This window comes from Melospiza melodia, chromosome 24, assembly GCF_035770615.1.
Source record: "Melospiza melodia melodia isolate bMelMel2 chromosome 24, bMelMel2.pri, whole genome shotgun sequence".
Taxonomy (NCBI): domain Eukaryota; kingdom Metazoa; phylum Chordata; class Aves; order Passeriformes; family Passerellidae; genus Melospiza; species Melospiza melodia.
The window spans coordinates 9,798,144-9,817,079 of NC_086217.1; the positions used below are offsets into that span (position 1 = coordinate 9,798,144).

Sequence of the window (18,936 nt, forward strand, 5' to 3'; positions counted from 1 at the left end):
AAGGGAGGATGTGGGGTAAAACCATGCCAGGTAATTAGAAGGGTTGATAAAATCATTAATGGGTGTCCTAAGGGGGTGCTGCATGTACTTACTCAGCATTTCTTGCTTGGAGAACTGCAGCTCCAGGCTGGTTCTTGGGGCAGTGAGCCTGGCAGGGCGGGCGAGCTCACCCCAGCCCCTCACCCAGGCCAGGGCTCCGAGGATCCAAGGCTCTGGAAAAGTTTCTCCAGGGCCCACAAAGATGTGAAAACTGCATTGGTATGTCCACAGTGAGAGCTGCTGCCACAACAGGCACTTTGGGAGGGACAGGACAGCCCCCAAAGACACAACCATTGCTGCCTGAGCTTTGCAAAAGCCACATTAACCTCTCTAAAATATGCACTTGCTGAACGAACAGCAAACATTTATTTTAACAGACTTTTTTTCTGGCAGTCCTGCACTTGTGTTCACTGGGTGAATGTGTGAACTCCCAGGCTCACAAATGCAGCCACATGATGAGAATCTCTCCAATGAATTAAAATAATTACTTTTCTAATTCGCCCCTAGACTCTGCTAAACCTTCTGGGGCCTTGAGGAAGGCATGAAGTTCTTCTAATTTCTTCTACTTGTGTAGGCAAACATTTAAATGTATAAAATGAATAATTCTGTATTTAATCAGTGCAAAGGAAAATTCCACTTGGGGACAGGGACATCTCATGCAGCTGCACTGGATTAACCACAGGATGACTCCCTAGTGAGGGGAATGTGGCCATGGGAGAGCCCCTGTGGCTCCATCAGCAGTTCTGGTGATCCTGAACATCTCCCTCCCAAGGACTGAGAATATCAGCATCCATCAAGAGTTACATGCAGAGGCAACAACCCTTGAGCCACCAAAAACCACCAGCATCAAGCCCAGCAAAGCAGATCAGCCCCTGGGGAACTCAAAAGGATTCCTTGTGAACTGCAGTGGATTTCTGGAGCCAAATTCACACTGAATATGGGGATGCTGATGGAAAACCGATGGTTTGTCAGGCTGGGGGCAGGTGAGGACCAGCAGATTTGGTACTGGAGGTGGGGCTGTGTTGTGCTTTAGTGCCTGAACCTTCCCAGCAGCCAACCTGTCACACAGCACTGAAAAACTGGGGCTAAGTGAGAGCACAAAAATGCTCGAGGGGCATTCAGAAACTGAGGGTGAATAGAACTGCGTCTACAGAAAGATGCCCTGATTTTAAAACTTTGCAAATTAGGAATCTACCCAGATATACACTAAATATGCATTGCTTGCTTCTCTGGAGGAAGTGGAGAGGAGTAATCCTGTTCCAGAGCTGGCTGGATACACTCCTGCAGTGATGTCCTGTGGAATGGGTGTTGTAATGGATGCAAACAGTGGTGCTGCACCCTGCTTTGGAGGAGTTTATAAATAATAAATATTTAATAGCGAATAATAAATAATAATATTAAATAATAACAACCAACAGGTCCAACATTCATTACACAGCGTGCTACAAATGAGGTTAAAACTGCAAATATTCTATTTCTTTTAATTAACAGTAAGACAAAACAAGCTCAAATATACCAAGAATCCCCAGACTGTTTTTTTTCTGCAGAATGGAAATTTTCAGAAAGGTTGAAAGTAACAAGAACAGAAATAAAGTTTGGGCAAAGCTCTTTCTCCTGCAAGGTGACAAGCTGGGGCTTGCATGAGGGATCACAGCCTTTTCCTTCCCTGCCCTTTGTTTTCCCTCAGTGGCAGTGGTGTTTTCCCCTGGCAGCTGGCTAAGGCCAAAATGCCAAAGCATCAGATGAAATTTTCAAACTTAAAACCTCAAAATAAATACACACACACACACAAAAAAACCCCAAACCAAAACAAAACAAAACAAAAAAAACCCCAACCAATCAAACAAAAAAGCACCAAAAATACAATTTTCTTGCCAAAACGTAAAATAAGCCAACTGCTTTGCTGCAGTGGACTTGTACCAATGATCTCAGCAAAATCAGTTTGGGGTCTTGCCTTTCACTGAAATAACTTCTTTCCTCTAAATCCTGCACCTGATGTTTCCAATGGGAAAGGTTTGGGCTGTTTTCCACTCAATGCTGCACCAAAATTCTCCCATTTATGCTTCAGGCCTCCTGTCTATAGGATGGCAGAGGAAATTTGGATGCTGATCCCTCCAGCCCAGCACCCCAGAGTGCCTCCAGTCTAACATGGGATATTTAAGCAAGAGTTTACAGGTGGCCAGAGAGGAACAACGAGCTGCTGGTGTCCATGGAAGGATGTCATGGCAGGATGGCTATTTCCCATTCCAGCCTGGCTGGAAGTGATATCCAGCAGTGAGAGATACCAACCAATAAGTGTTCAGTCAAGACAAAATTTATGTTTTTCTAATGCTGTTTTTTTGGAATGTTACACAAATCTTTTCTGCCTGCTGGCACTCAGGCCAGTAAATATAGAATTCAATGATACAGTCGAATGCACAAACTTGATCAGCCTACCTACCTACACCAAAAAATACACCTTTTTTCCCCTTAGTTCTACTCTATTTTCTTTTTCCTGCTCTTGAGTCCAGCCCTGGATTTATCCCCCAGGCAGAACTGCTGTTTGCTCAGCGGGATGAGCTGAGAGAGGAGGACTTTGGAGAGATTCTTAGTTATGCGGGGAGGAATAAAACAACCCAAAAAAAAACCAAAGAAAGGGAAACATCCCAATTCTCTAGGTTACACTATTGGTTACATAACCAATCTCTCTGGTTATATTTACGCTCCTATAAATAGAGAATTGGCCAGAAAAGAGCGGCCTAAAAAAACGACAAACGGAGTCGGGGCGGAGGGGCTGTGGGGCCGGGTGGCTCAGCACGGGGACGAGGACATCTGGTCGTAGTCAGGGCACTTGAGCAGGGCTGGGTAGCTGCTGTTCATCTGCAGGGACGCCTCGCTGGAGATGTCCGAGGGGCTGCGGCCCCGCGCCCACGCGTCGGGGTGCAGGAACTGCCCCGAGTAGTCGGAGCAGTTGCTCAGGCGGGGCCGGTAGAAGCCGGGGTGGGGTCTGTAGAGGTCCTCGGCCGTGTAGCGCTTCATGAACAGGTACACGGACATCACCCCGGCGCTCTGCGGGACAGACAGACGGACTGAGAACCTCCCTGGCCCCGGTGCGCCGCCAGCCGCACGGGACAGCACAGAAACCGCCTGCTTTGGGCTGTGCAGAAATCACAGAAACCGCCTGCTTTGGGCTGTGCAGAAATCACAGAAACCGCCTGCTTTGGGCTGTGCAGAAATCACAGAAACCGCCTGCTTTGAGCTGTGCTGATGCTCAAAAGCACCCGAGTGCCATCACCTCCCTGCCCCATGGACCTGTGCACTGAATAATGCAGCACAACCACATCTCTGCTTCTCATGCCTGGCTCCACCAGGCATAGCTCCACCAAACTGTGACCAAATGCCCCATCAGTGCTCCAGGTTGGGTTTGTCCCCTCCACATGTCCCCTTCACCCCTCTACCCTCCCAGCCCTCCCTTAAACCCCTCTGAGCCCTCTTTTTGCCAAAACCCTCAGTCTGCCCACCCCTGGGAATGGGATACACTTCATACAGGACGTGGGTACCTCTGTGAGAAGGAAGGAGATGGCAGAGAAGGCAAAGGACCAGCCATATTTGTAATTGAAGAACGACTCCGAGTCCTTGGTCCTGTTGAGCATCTCGTCATTAATGCTGGATATGTAGAGGACCAGCCCCACCACCAGTGACAGACCTGGGGAGGGACAGTGGGAAATGCTTCAGGGATGAAGCTGCTGAAGAAGCACCTTCCTGAAGGCCTGGCTTTGGGGGAAAGTTAAAAAACTTGGGAGTGTGCTTGTGATAACTGGGAAAAGGAGCTGCCCTCCTGCTGCTCCAACCCAGGGAACTCCTCTCATTCCAGTCAAACACTCCCTGTTCAGAGAAATCTGTGAGCACTGGGAGGAGAGATCTGGCTCCAGTAGGAGCTGCTTCAAAGCTCAGCTGTCACAGCTATTTGTTCAGCACTTGCACAACACCATGAATAAAACATTCACTTTTCTCATGTAGACACAGCCCAACTGAGCAGTTTGAAGTTTCAGATCTCTCCTGCAACTGATGTTTCACAAGAAGCATCCTGTCCCCCAGCACCTGCTCCTGCATGGGTTGGGCAGCCTTTCCCCACATTTCCACACAGCTCTGCATCCATGCCACGAGGTCTGATCAGGCTGTGGGACTGAGCTGGGAGTGATGAGTCCTACAAGGAGCCACCAGGGCAGGTCAGGAGAGCACCGGCAGCTACCAAAGCAAACGTGCTCCATGCTCGTGGGCTGTCAGGAGAAAACCTGGCTCGCAGCACTCACCTGAGAGGATGAAGAAGATCCCCGAGACGAAGGCGAGGATGGTCCTGTGGGGCCGGATGTGGCCGATGTTGCTCAGGATGAAGCCGATGAACATGAAGAAGAGGCTGACCAGAGGGAAAGGGGTGGCAGAGCGGATCATCTCTGGTGAGAGAGGAGCAGAGGGAAGTGGGAACAGGTGAATATTCCCTAAATAGTGTGAGAAATGTGCTTGGCTGTGTGAGAGGGCTCCAACCCTCCTGCTCAGACCATGTTGTGTCTGAGTTTCTCTCCTTGCTAATGAGCTGAGTAAAACAGAGAATTATGGGATCACAGAATGGTTTGGGTTGGAAGGGACCTTATGTTCCAGCTCTCTGCCATGGGCAGGAACACCTTCCACTGTCCCAGGTTGCTCCAGGCTCCATCCAGCCTGGCCTTGAACATTTTCAGGATGGAGCATCCACAGACTCTCTGGACAGCCTGTGCCAGTGTCCCACCTCCATGGTGGTGACTCTGCTGATGTTTGCATTTCTGAAGGTTCCTGTGTGAAATGTTGCATAGAAAACCATCAGAACCTGCATTTTTCTCTAGCTTCACTGCATAAGTGTTTTTAAAACACTTCTATTTATTAATTCAAAAATGACTGCCGAATTCATTGTGAGAGCTGTGACACTCCATCCTCAATTCATCCTGCTATATAATGTATGAAATTGCAAGGGAATAAATAGAGCTGCAAATTATGGAGGAGACTAAAAAGCCAAACACTTTGATAAACATTAGTGCTGAATGATCAGTGACAGGAAACTGTACAGCTTAGAGCCTTCATGGCCATCCTGCCACTAAAAAGGGATGTCCCCAAAAGCTTAGGAGCTCTCTGGGCAATTCCCATAGCAAAAAATGTAGTTGCATCATTGTGTGGCAGCACTGTCAAGGAACTCAGAGCTTCTTTGGCAAGGACACAAAGGGGACTTCTTGGGGAGGATCCCTAGTGCTTGGGACTCGGTGATTTGCAGGATGTAAAGGGTGGAACCCCACCAAATCACTTACTCAGGACGTTGATTGTGGATTCAGAGGTCAGCTGGATGTTCATGGGCATGACGTATTCGATGGTGAAGCACCGGCCACGCTCCTCACCTGTGGCAGATGTGGACAAAAACGTGAACTCTGGAGCCAGGGGTTTTAAAATCATCCCAGGGGCCATATCAGAGCTCCTCACTTCTCCCCTGACTTTTCCTAAGCAGCTGAAACTTTGTGACATTTCAGGTTGGTCACTTTGAGATTCCCAATCCCTTGGGTTCTATTCAACCCTGTCCCTGCAGCCAAGTTGCTTCATCAAACTTGGCACAGGTGGAGGGAACGGTCCAGCTGACCTGAATCTGAATTTTGCAGGGATGAAATGGAAAGTTTTTAGCTGCTGCCCAAGGCATCATGGCTGCAGCTCTGGAACAGGGCAGGGGGTCTGGCAGGGCAGCAGCAAAATCACCTAAGCCTGTGTGCAAAGCCAGATTTATCCTTTGGGCTGTTAAAGTCAGGCATGAAGAGATGACATTGCTTGCCAAAGGTTGTGCCTGAGTTTGGAAGCAGGGACGGACGGAGCCTCTAAAATCCCATTTTTCTTGGCCTTTTTTATTGGAACTGAGTTCTGACACCTTTTCTGCAGGGTGGCACTGACACACAACAAACCCAGGGGATGTTTTTGACCCTACCTGCCAGAAAGCAGACCCTCCAGAGCCCCGAGTGCAGCGAGAGCTTGATCTCGGCCGTCTGGTTCTGGGGCTGGACGATGCCCTCCTCCAGGTAGAGCCAGTAGTCGGTGCTGACAGAGATGCCCAGGAGGCCGAGGCCGCAGACGGCGAACACTGAGCTGAGCAAGGTCAGCGCCTTCCTGCTGCAGGCGCTCATGGCCAACAGCATCGGCAGCACCGCGGGACGGGACGGGAGGAGAGCCCAGCACGGAGCCTCCAAACTCTGCCCTGGATTGAGAGGAGCCATTGGAACAATCACTGACAGAGCCAGAGCTTGAATCAAACCCCAGTGCCCTGCTGCCCCGCGCCAGGCTGGGATGGGGAATGGCACGGCATGGGCTGGATGGGGAATGGTACAGCAGAGATGGGATGGGGAATGGTACACTGTCCTGGATTGCCAAGCAAATTGTATTCTATTTACCATTGTATGGCAGTTGTCTTCTGTTAAGCGAGCTGTTTTTCCTTATCTGTTCTACAACCACTCCTCTCCCTGGGGAGAGATCCGCTGATAACAGCCATTGAATGTCCCTGCATGGCTGATAAGAACTGCAGCATCCCATTGGGAGATGTGAGCCCAGAGGGAGGAGCCAAGCATTCCTACCTGGATAGAATCTGGAGATTCTGGAACACCAGCCAAGCATTCCTACCTGGATAGAATCTGAGATTCTGGAACACCAGCCAAGCATTCCTACCTGGATAGAATCTGGAGTTCTGGAACACCAGCTCGGCTTCTCCACTGGATTCCCCAGAGGAACAGCAGCTGCCTCCTCTTCCCCTGGATCTTCAGAGGAACCTGCACCTTTCTCCAGGATCCCTGCTCCAGCAGAACCACCCCTGACACTGCAGGAGGGCTGAGCCACAATTCCAATGGGACTGCTGCCAACACCCTGACCCACAGGGTGTCAGGTTGTGTTCTGTCAGTGTTGTTTTGGTTTACTGCATTGTTTATATTTTTATTTTCTTCCCTAATAAAGAACTGTTACTCCTGCTCCCATATTTTTGCCTGAGAGCCCCTTAATTTAAAATTTATAGCAATTCAGAGGGAGGGGATTTACATTTTCCATTTCAGGGGAGGCTCCTGCCTTCCTTAGCAGACTCCTGTCTTTCCAAACTAAGACACACAGCATGGATAGGACTGGGAGCAGCTCCTTCCTTGGCTCCTGTTGGATTGCTGCAGGTGAATTCCTGCTGCTCCAGCCAGAGCTGGCACTGATCCCCCAAAGGATGGAGGCAGCATCTTATCTTATCTCCCTGCAGGGCCTTATCAAGAGCTGCCAGTCCCTGGCACAGGAGCTGCTGAGGATCACTGACACCACGATCAAGGATTAACAAAGCTGCTCTTAACTGCTGGACCAAGCCCAGCCCTGAGCAGCTCCCATCACCATCCCTCTCCCCTCCAACACTGCCACTGTTCCACTCCCATGGTAGATCTACCAATTAGGAGTTCATGCTAATTTTGCAAAAGCCATGCTACATTTATGACATCATCAAACTTGAAGCAGAGTGGCATGACACAATAATCTGCATTTTTTGTTGTTGTTGTATTGCTCTTGCCAGAGCTGCCACTACCCTCCCTTGTCCAAACCCACCTTGTGCTCTGGAGAGAGGCAAGGAAATGGGGACAGAGAGCTGCAGCCAGGCCTGGGCAAACCTTAAAAGAAAAGGTTCTCTCATGCCCATGTCCCTTATGTATAGCATATTTTAAAATTATTATTATTTTACTGCACATTTGCTACTTTGGGCAAATTAGCAGTTCCTGTAGTGCCCTGCAGGCTGATAAAACAGCACCAGAAATCAGAGCACTTGGTGCAGTAGAGAAAAGGTGAAATTGGTATGGGGGGAAGGGTGGGGGGAACCCACAGCAAGAAAAGATTAAAGGAATAAAAGCAAGAAGGAAAAAGATTTGTGTGAGAGATGGTCTTGTGTGGAGTAGCAAGGAGGCAGATAGTGCCACTGACTGCTGCTGTAAAGGCAGAATGAATCACAGATAAATGCCATGTCATGTATATTCCAAGGCACATTCTGCTGCTATTCAGCACTGCAAGCAGTAAGGAAAAAATATCTAAATCCAGCTGTACAACAAAAGCTACTGACTTTCTAAGCAGGCTGCATCCTCCTTGGACTCCCTTTAGAGCTGCACTGGTTTTGTTTCACACCCTCAGGAGTGGCTCCATCACTCCTGTGCTCCCTTGGTGAGCAGAGCCCCTGGGAGAGAAGTCCTGTTGCTGTTATCACTGCAGTAGAGGTGGTGGGCTTAGTGATTAAATCAGGAGACACAAATCCTGCCTTGACCAGGAGATGACAACTCTCTGTTCCAACACGGTCAAACAGACTGGAGGAGGGTGTGTTTTTTTTCTAGTGCCTCAGATGCAAATAAATTAATTCTCCCTTGCTTACACAGACTCTCAGAGACGCCAAAAGTTCTCACAGCTTGTACTTTTACACCTGAAAGCCTCCAAGGATAATGTTGTGCCATAATTCCCTCATGGTGAAAGCGAACAGGTGATGCTGAGAGAGGTTTCTTGCTCCTCCAGTACTCCGGGGAGCTCTGAACTCTTGCAGTGCTCATCCCCAGCACTTCTGTCTCACAAATCCACAGCACCAGCTCCCCACACCCATCCTGGGTTGTGCTTGCAGCAGATTCATTTAGATTAACATGAAGGAGACTTGTAGTTACTGTGGAGTCCAAAGAAAGGCATTTACTGAACAGATGCGACATCCAAGGTCTGTGTGCCCCTCCAGCTCACTGCTCTGGGCAGCAATAAGAGAGGAAAGCAGGGAATGCTGCTGGAAGAGTATCAAATTCTTGAGTGAAAGGCAGAGAAGGAGAGAGAGTCTTTAATTATCAGATCTGACCCTGAGTCCAAAGCAGGCAAGTACATCTTGGTAGGAAGCAGATGTACTCTCACCCTCGAGCGCTGCAACAGCTTTGACAATTCCCTTCCATATGAAATTAAAGATTTGGCTCTTCCTACGTTCACACTGAGCCTTTTCCCAGAAGGTTCCAACCTACAGGAAGGGGATTGCTGTCTCCAGACAGCCCAAGAAAGTGCTCCAGCTCACACTCCTGCAATCTTTCCCTCCACCTTTGGCTTTGCTCACCAGCCTCATTTTCAGTGTTATTTAATGCTTCCCTCAGCTCAAGGAAAGTAGGATGTGTTCCCAGGAGAAATACCTCCCTGTTAGGGGAGCAAGGAGCCAGGTGCTGAGAGGATGCTCAGATTCTTTCTTCCCTGAAGAATTAAGAGACAGCAGCCAGAAGAAATTGGTGGTTATGGGGCAGAGAAGCACATCAGCCCTGCAGCTCCTGTTTCCTGAGGAAGATCCATCTCCCATCTCTATGGATCCCATTGGATTCAGCAATCAAACAGCCAAAACACAGATACTTCTGCTCATCCATTCTTCTCCCTAGCTCAGCCAGAGCCATATTTTCTAGTTGCTGCCTCAAAATGAGCAGCATTTACTACAGGGTGTCTCATCCCTCTTGGCATTTTGGTGCCAAAATGGTAGAAAGAGCTGGGATCTATTCTTGGCTCTTGTATCATCAACAACCATCCTCCCTGCACATTTTAGTTAATAACGAGCAAAAAACCATAGTAGGGAGTATGTGAAGGTCCAGATAAAGACACTTGGAGGGGAATAATGAAGTATTTCCTGTGATTTGCTGTCCACCAACATCAAGCACTAGAAAATAGACCCATTTGGGCTCATTTCTGCTGGTGTGATGTGAGCAGCAGGGACAGGGGTTGGGCATCAAAGCTGCACCTCTCAATTGCCTCATTCCTTTCCCTCTCACACTTCAATTTCCATGAGATCATGGGTGTGTTAGAGACTGGTGCCTATTTCTACCCCATTTGAGTATAGAATCCAAGCTGATGTGATGGGGGAACAGGGATAGGTGTTGGGGAAGATGAAACAGGAAAACCTTATAAATATGATTGTCTGGCAAAAGATTTTGAGAATATGGAAACTATAAGTGAGATTGAAATGAAAGCAAGCTTTGAGATCCCTCAGTTACTGAACAACTGGAAAGCAATGGTGTGGCCAGCTGAAGGTGATCCCCTTTTGATGGAACAACACCCTCTGCTTGCAGACAGGCCCAAGGGGCAGAGCAGACCCTACAGCTTGGCAGAAGGGCCCAAAGAGGAGTTTTTAGGGTTTAAAATGTAACACAGTATGGTAATGTAATGATTCTTATAGGCTGTACGTAAATGCTGTAGGATTTGTATCTTATACTAGATTGGTTAGTGAGAATCAGAATATTCAACACAGAAGAAGATTTATTGTATTGTAATGGGAACCTCACTCTCTTACCCCTTTTACTCTCTTACGTTTATGCTCTCTTACACTTTTATGCTCTTTCCCTCTCATCCTCTCTCCCCCTCGGGCCTGCTCTGAGCTGTGCTGGCAGCTCCCAGCAGGGCCCTGCACCCAGGCCCTTTGCAATAAACCCCAAGTTCCAGACCTGGCTGCAGAGATCTCTCATTTCCATCCATCCCCACCATCCTACCCCCTCACACTCCTACAGATAGGGATGGTGCAGAAGCTCTGCCTGAAACAAACCCTCCCCAGGCCCAGCACCTGGAGGACTCACAGGGCTCCCAAGGGAAAGGTTTTTCAGGGACAAGAACAGGAGCTGGCTGGATCATCAGGCAGGATTTAGTCCACAGTGACCTTTATCAATTGTGTTATGCTTCCTATGGCTGTTTGGTTTCCAACAGGAGCTGGATTTTAAATTAAATGAGTAGAGCCCCAATGATTTCCAGGAAATGGAACCTCAGAACTGCTCCTGCTCCTTCGATCACACTGTGCATTCTGGTAGTAGTCCAGGCAATAATAAAGGCAGTCTGCAATGTAATCTGCAGTCTTCATAATGAATTTCTCCTTGCCTTGGAGCAACAGTTGCTGATGGAAACAGCACATGGCCCTTGCCGGGCCTTTGGGGAATGAAATGAGCACCAGAGAAATGAGCACTGTGTTTCTAACACAAGATTTGGGGTTTCTCCAAATCTGTTTCTCACCCAGATTTGGGGTAAGTCCTTACCTGTAGCTCCACAGTCACAGAAAGGAAATATGCCAAGCACAAGGCACTGCTCTGTGGGTGGGCTGAGAAAAATGAATGAATATATCACAGGTCAGCTGCCTGGACAGGATGGGTCACCTCAATAAATTACTGCCCTGGGCTCACCAGAAAACAGCAGCTCCCTCCTGGCCTGGGTAAAGGCAGAAGGAGCAGAGCCATTGATTTTTGTATGACATCATTTCCAATTTCCTGACATTTGGGAGGAAGGGAAGCAGTGCCAAGGTTATCAGAGCAGACAGGAGGGAAGGGTTTGTTTGTGAAAGGTTTGTTTGAGGTCCAGGACAAGCCTGGTGGCCTGTGAATGCTGCGAATGCCTGGTCCATGCTGCAAACCAAGGGCCAAGGGAAATCAGAGATTTAGCCATGGATCTGGAGCAGTGGGAGAGGCTGAGCAGGACATAAAGGAGAAGAAATGCAGCCAGTGCAAGGGGAGTAGAAAACCCTCTGAGTGAGCAATGGATGTACAAAGAACATCAGGGACCTGGGGAGGAGCAATCAAATGCTGGAGAGCGTGAGCTGAGATGCAGCTGAACTGAAAGGACCAGATCCCACTAAGCTGCAACAAGAAATTGGGCTGGCTAAAAATAATAAAGGGCCTTCGAGCAGTGTGATCCCTTCCTCAGGACACAATACAGGCCATGGATGTGAGAAAAAAAAAATAGGTCAAGGAGAGCAGCTCTCTCAGAGCAAAACTTCTGAGAGCTGGCAGTGCTTGGGCAGGCAGGACTGTGCCCAGGCCACCCCTGCACTGTCACCCTCCTTCAGACAGCACAGTCACCCTGGCTCCCTCACAGCAAAGCCAGAAAAGGCTGATTTGGTCCTTAATAACCCTGGTGAAATAGAATCATCCCACCGAGCTCATGGAGCACCCAAAGAGTGCCAATTCTTCAGTCCCAAAACAGGGTGTGCAGGCTGCAGCCTGAGGGCAGCTGAACTGGGGCTCTTTGGGTTGGCAGGGAAGGTTGGACCAGTGTGAGGAGCACATGGGGAGCTGTCTTTAACCACAGCTGAGGAGAGGAAGAGGAGGAGATGGTGAGGGCAGTGCCCACGGCTCCATCTGGGATCGCAGGAGCAGCAGTTCCACAAACCTGACCTGGAAAACTGGGCAACTGGGAAAGACAGCTCTGGTTTTGGAATTACTGCTTGGGAAGAAACACACCCTCCTGAAGCTTGGAAAAGGTGTGCTGCAGGCAGGAGAGGAGCACAGGGCTGCTCTGGTTCCATAGAAGAGAGCAGAGATGGCTGCAGAGAAAAGCAGCATCTCCTGTTTTTCACTGAAAAAGAAATTTCCAAAGAGGATATATGTTGGAGCTGGTCCATGGTGTTCCAGGTGCCCTGTCCTGGGCTGCTGGCACTCACCAACTCCCCTGGCACATGAGGATGCTGAAATACATCAGGCAGCTTTAAGAGCTGCATTAGTGTCACACAGAAATGTCAGCTCAGTTTCGGAGACAGAAAACACGTATTGGAAAAATTAAGTGCAGAAATAAATCTTTTTGATGTGGAGGAGGTTTAGCCTGATATTAAGAAATAAAACAGCCCATCTCATGGCAGTTTGAACACGGGCTTGTAACAGTGACTATGAGCAAACAAACTTCAAAAGGATCAATACTGGGCTTGAAAGCCTCCCCTCAGTGGGAGCTGCCATTACCGACACACGGACACGGCAGCACTGATCAATGGGCACACAGGCTCTCCAGGGAGCTTTACAAATAAATAAATGAATAAAAAGAAGGCTGGTTATGAGTTATTTAATCCCAGATTGAGCCACAGCAATAACAAACCTATTAATTTTGTGCTTGTCACCACACACCAGGAGCACCTGACAAATAATCAGTAAGAAACCGCATGTGAGCTCACACGCTGCAAGGCTCACCACTAACTGATTTTGGTAATGAGATTGGGATTTTCTCTCTTAAACTTGACTTACATAATTTTTCTGAGAAGTTCTCTTTTCCTTAGCACTTCCTGTGCTTCATTTCTTGCCAGAGTTATTTTTTACAGTTTGGTGAAAAAAAAATCCTGCCATGGCAGTGCAAGAGCGATGGAAATGCTGTATAGAAAGCGCCATAACTTGAATCTGCAAGGCTGACCCACTTCCCTCTCCTGCCTTATCTCACATCAGCCTTTTTGCTGTGGATTGCTCAAAACCTGCCCTTTTACCTGGGTCAGGTTTGCAGAGGGCTGTTGCTGATAACTCAGCTCACCTCAGCTCCAAATATAAGGAGATCAAATGATATTCCCAAGGTCAAAGGAGAAGTTACTGAGATTTATTTCCCACCCCAGCCCTGAAAGCAGACCAACTCCCAAACTGGCCATCTCTGCCAGGCTGCTGCACTCTCTGGAGTGATGGCACTGCTCCAGCTCTTTCACACTAATGGCTTGGGATGAACCCAGCAACTTCAAGCAAATAAAATCATCCAGCAAGCAGCCCCCGTGCTCCCGGTTCACAGCCTGTGTGTGTACAGCCAGCCTCATTCACATGGTCCTGCTGGATGCACAGATATCCCCCACAAAACTTTTATAGCACCCATCCCACCCACGTGTCTCCCTTTCCCTCAGGCTCTTACCTCTGCTAACCCAGCTGAAGGGATGCTTTGGCAAGAGGAGAACCTGTGATGGGGCTGGAGGTGGGAAGAGCAGCTCTGGCAGATCAGCTGCAGGGATGAGGGTCCTCACTGGAGGCTTCAGCTGCTGGATGGTCTGGGATGGCTCTGGAAACGGGCAGGGGCTGAAGGGAGGGCACAGCCTCAGCTCTCCCCCTCTGACTGGCCCTCAGGAGGCTTGCAGGGTGCTGGGACACACGGACAGGCAGATGGCAGGCAGGTCTCTGCATCCACGTGCTGGCAGCTCCTGCCCTGGGGTGGTGTAGAAAAGCACAAAGTGCAAAAATTACACAAAGTGCAAAAATTACACAGAGTGCATTTCTCGAGAGGGAAACAGGAGACAAAGCTCTGAGCTTGCAATATTGCCCACAAACCTTGGTCCAGCTCTCCAGGTCTAACCTAAATATATCTGCTCAGAGTTTACATCCCTAACAATAGCTGAGCCCTGCCCTTTGCAGAGCTCTTCCCAAAGCCCTCTCTCCCCACCAACCCTGACACAGAATTCTGCTGCCCACAGTGTGTCAGAATGCTCACAGCCGGGGACCTGAGCCCAACTGCTGCTTTCAATACCCTACAAAAAGCCACAAAAGCAGAACGAGAGAGGGAAATATCCAATGCCGCAAAGGAAAGCTGCTGGGACTGAGCTGGAGGAGCTGCAGGACCTCTCTGCCACGGGGGCTGTGCTGCCCATTAACCTCTGCCTGGGGTGCACTGGGGCTTGCATTTACATCCCAAAGGCACGAATGGCAGCACCCCAACGATCCAGTGACCCTGTTCAGTGCTGCCCTGGGCACAGGGACAGAGCCAGGGATGAGGGAGAGCAGCTGGCTCAGCCCTGCACATCACATCCCCTCACTCAGCACCAACCTGGGCTGCTCTGGGCGGCTGTTAAAGCTTTAACAGCTGGCCCTTTTCCCCTCCCAAGTATCATTCGAGTTGGCACAAAGTCCTATAAGAGCCTTGTAGATTAAAAAGGGGAGAATAATCCTCTTCCTTGCAGCTTTTCAAGGTTTCTGCATCCTTCCAGCAGCAAGGCAGGTAACGATTGAAGCACTCAAGCACCTCTTCTGTGAGATATTGATGATGTTTTGAGCTGAAGTGGGCGTGAGCAGAGCCCCCAAACTCAGGGTAAGCACTTCAAGGGCTGTCCATGAAATGTCTGTGGGCTGCAAACACTCACTGCTGTGCACGGTCTAAGAAAAGCCCCAGGTGCAGCCTGAGCTCAGCTCAGAGGGGCCAACACCCCCAGTTCCTTTCCCCTTAACGATCACTGCATGACAGCTTGAGCTAAATTAAGCTGCTGGGAGGTAAAAATAGCATCAGGAGCTAATTAAAGCTCTTGCACTGCCTGTGTTGGTGGGTACCTGAGCTGGGGAGGCAGGAAGCCGCAGGTCTCCCCCCACTCCCGCTCTTCTCACCAGGGCTGGAGGGGTTTTATGAACGTTTTCAGTGATAAATGAGAGGAAGGCAGAAATCCCTGTGCTCTCTGAGGGCTGCAGAGATGGCACACGGGGCAGGCAGCACGTGTGCCCAGGGCTGCTGCAGGGACTGCATCCCTCAGCGTGGTTAAGGATGATGGATGGAGGGAGGGAGCGGCGCCTCGTTAGCCAGGAGACTGCAATCCCTCCTCCCTGCCTGGAAACCAGCTCGGCTGCAAAGCCTCTGAGCACTGAAACGATGGCATGAAGTGCACAAGGGCTGTGTCAGCCACACCTCTGCAAACGACTTCACAACCCGGTGACGCTGGTGGCTGCCACTGAACCAGTGACCAAGGCCAGCAGCTGCTCCAAAATGCTGATTTTGCCCCAGCATTTTGGGACACAGCTCCTTGGAAGCTGTTGGTGATGTCTTCATGACAACTCCCCAGGTGTGACACTGAGCAGCCACTAAAATTTGGTCCCATTTTCACACAGGAAAGGTGTTTGCTTTGTGCAGCTTGTGGGGTTTCATAATTAGTAATATTATTGTACATAACAGGTGCTTGTAGTACTGGAGGTACCAAACTTTCTACCACCCAGATTTTAGCGAGATTTTTTTACCAGTTCCAGTATTTAACAGCCATTCATGAGGTGGAGCAGCCTGAGAACTGGCACTGGGTGCTCAGGAGGCCGTGGGCTCACCTGTCCTGCTCAGCACAGGGAGGTGCAGCCACATCCTGCCAAATTCTATGGGAACAGGCAGGGAATGGACTTGGTCTGACTTTTCTCCATCCTTCCCCAGGCCAGCAGCTCCTCCCAGGTGAGCCCTGGCCTGGCTGTGTGTGCCAGGTCTCTGCCTGTGCCCCTCTCCTGTTCCCTTTGTACCAGCAGCGCCTCTCCTGCCACCTACACCTGACCTGGTGTCCCCAGCTAGAGCTGCTGCAGGGAAAAGGAACCTCTGTGCTCCCCATTTTGTGTCTCCTGGCAGGTCCTGGTGCTCCCTGAGGATGGGGATGGCATCAGGAAGCGCTGATGGGCACCGGGTGGGGACATGAATTACCCACAAGTTGTGCTGGGTCAGTGGGTGCAGCTGCTGTCCTGCTCCAATAACGCCCTCAGTGCAGCCCTGACATGGCTCTAACAAGGTTTTTCACTGATAAGCAATAGCTCTGTCATTAATAAAGAAAACCTGTAATTCCTGTCTTCCTAGAAGACCACACACAAACTCCACTCATGTGTGAAAATCCATTTTCTGAGCTGATGAAGGCATGTGTGGTGTCCTAGCACAAATTCCATTTTGCCAGTAAATATTTTAGCACAAATATCAGAAGTTGTGACTAAACAGTTTTAAAAATCAGTGTGACTTTGACACCAAGCCATCTTTCTAGAACACACCTAGAACCCAAACTGTATCAGAAGTTGTGACTAAACAGTTTTAAAAATCAGTGTGACTTTGACACCAAGCCATCTTTCTAGAACACACCTAGAACCCAAACTGTCTTTAATTTCAGTGAGATTAAGATCCCCACATCACTGGATGATGGGGTCTAGGTCAAAAGTGATTTTAAAAATGCCATGTTAAATCCAGGGTGTAAAACCCAGGGGTTTTAAATCTTCCCAGCTGATTTAGGAAAAGCTCCTGGTGCTCACTCCAGCCTCTCACAGCTCACTGATACCATTGAAATCTCTGCAGGCTTGTGCTTTATTTCTCTTTTGTATTTTATATTCCCTCCCCTCTCCATAAATAAAGCTGAAGCTGCAAAAGCTGTGCTATGGATGCTGCCAGGTGGAAATTCATTCAGCTCAATGAATATATTCAACAGCTCCAAGAATACAGCAAGGAATGAGAGAAAGCCCAGGCAGAGGCATTTCTGTGCCCTGGATGTCACCTGGGGCAGGGTGTGACGGCACAGGATGGGCTGCTGGCAGCCAGACTCCTGCCCTGGGGCTTTTTACGTGGGTCCTGACACGACAGACTGAAATGTGCTGCTCAAAGGGCGGCAGAGGAGCCTCTGAAAGGAGCTGAGGCACTTGTGAAGCCAAAGGGCAGCAGAGATGGAGACACAGAACGCTCACTCCTCCAGCAGAGCTGCCAGCCCGGGTCAGCACTCACTGCTGCTGCGGGAAACTCAGCAGAAATTCTCTTCTTCAGCTGAAATGCTCTTTAGCAGCGCTCTGGCTGAAGCTGTGCTATCTCCAGGGGATGCAGCACCCTGGCTGCCCTTTCCAAAGGCTCACCTGTACCCTGCAGGCACCTGATGGGGACTGCTGTCCCCCGGGGGGGTTTGGGGAGACAGGGACACGGTGGGGATACACGGACACAATGGGGATACAGAACACAGTGGGGATACAGGGACACAGTGGTGACACTGGTGACAGTGGTGCCGAGGTCCCTGGGCACCCTGAGGAGCTCCTGCAGCTCCGTGCCCGGCAGCCCCAGCCCTGAAAGCTGCACAGAGCATCCCGTGCCAGGGCTGGGGAAGTTCTCCCAACATCCGGCGATTAATCAGGAGCCAAAGGCCGCGTCTGACAGATCCTCCCTGCTCACCGCCGTGGCTGAGACTCCACATCTCACATCTCACATCTCACATCTCACATTTCAATCTCACCGCCTTCTCCGGGCTGTGGGTAAGGGGCTCGTGGAGCGAGGACAGGCTCCCGGTCCCTCTCTCTGTTCTTATGGTAACACAGGATCCCACCCGGCCTCTCCCTCACCCCCGGCGCTTCCCTCACTCCGCTTAAGAACCAGGTCAGGCTTTTCTCAGAGAGCCTCGCTCCATTCTCACTCCCCTCTCCAAGGGGTTTGCTCAACACTGCGAAGCATTGGCAGCCCGGCTTCCCGCACATTTCCCGTTCCCTCGGAACAGCTCCCCGCAGTTCCTGGGCAGAGCGCTCCGAGCTCGCCCTGAGCACGGGGATGCGCTCAGCATCGCCCATGCACGGCCCCTGTCTGAGCAGCCGGCGGGGGAAGCCCAGGGATGAGCATCTCGGGGATTTTCCGCCTTCCTCGTGCTCGGGTCCCTCCGTGGGCGATCGGGAGAAGCCAAACGCCGCCACCGAGCGGTGCCAGCCCCGGGCAGGGCACACGGGCACCTCCGGGGCTGCCCGGGATGCGGCGGATGCTGCCCGGGGTCCCACTCCACGGGGAATGCGGAAAGCACAGGGATACCGCCCTGAGCCCTGCGGCTCCGCACCCGCTCCCTCTTCCCTCGCCTGTAAACTTTCAGGGCTTTACATCCCACTGGGAGCCCCACGGAGCCATCCCCGGGACCATTCCCTCCCCGCTCCCGGGTACGGAGGGTACGGAGCCCTGCCCGGGCACGGAGGGAGCCCCAGCCCTGCCCTCCCCATGGCAGTCCCGGCACTCACCGGCCCCGGGATGCTCCGCTCGCTCCGCGCCGCGCCGGGAGAGCCCGGGGAGGAGAGGGCATCACATGGCGCCGCCGGGGCCAGCCCACCTCTCCCTCCCCGCCGTGCCCCCGTTCCCTCCCTCCCTGCATCCCTCCTTCCCTTGCTCCAGCCTCCCCTTCTTCCCTCCCCTCCCTCCCTCCTTCTCCATCCACCCCTTCTTCCCCTCTACCCCCACCCCCCGCTCGCTTCCCTCAATCCCCTTTCCCCATTCCCGCCTCTCCTTTCATCCTTTCCCTGTATTTCCCCACTTTCTCTCTATTCCCCGCTTTTTTCCTCCTTTCCCTTCTCCCGCTCGCACCCCCGAGCTGTGAGCAGGCAGGGATGGGAGCCAGCCCCGCTCCTGCCCCTCGGGGCCTCCTCCCTTCCC

At 50.8% G+C, this 18,936-nt stretch overlaps 1 protein-coding gene across 1 annotated transcript; it reads right to left on the reverse strand.

Moving 5' to 3' along the window:
• Window positions 1-1,504: 1,504 nt before the first annotated feature.
• Window positions 1,505-18,617, reverse strand: CACNG5 (calcium voltage-gated channel auxiliary subunit gamma 5). The gene is made up of 7 exons (XM_063175761.1): window positions 18,528-18,617; window positions 13,705-13,992; window positions 6,014-6,280; window positions 5,355-5,441; window positions 4,332-4,472; window positions 3,579-3,724; window positions 1,505-3,087 (listed from the first exon to the last, which is right to left on the reverse strand). The coding sequence occupies exons 3-7, from the start codon at window positions 6,219-6,221 to the stop codon at window positions 2,830-2,832; spliced, it is 840 nt and encodes a 279-aa protein (XP_063031831.1). The 5' UTR covers window positions 6,222-6,280; window positions 13,705-13,992; window positions 18,528-18,617; the 3' UTR covers window positions 1,505-2,829.
• Between the last annotated feature and the right edge of the window lie 319 nt (window positions 18,618-18,936).

What these genes read in the sequence shown, in the direction of transcription:
- CACNG5 (XM_063175761.1), bottom strand. Translation starts at nt 6,221, where the DNA reads ATGCTGTTGGCCATGAGCGCCTGCAGCAGGAAGGCGCTGACCTTGCTC. An exon ending in ATCCACAATCAACGTCCTGA is followed by an intron (nt 4,473 to 5,354) that starts GTAAGTGATTTG and finishes CTCTCTCACCAG; the next exon opens with AGATGATCCGCTCTGCCACC. An exon ending in TCTCCTTCCTTCTCACAGAG is followed by an intron (nt 3,088 to 3,578) that starts GTACCCACGTCC and finishes TCTGTCCCGCAG; the next exon opens with AGCGCCGGGGTGATGTCCGT.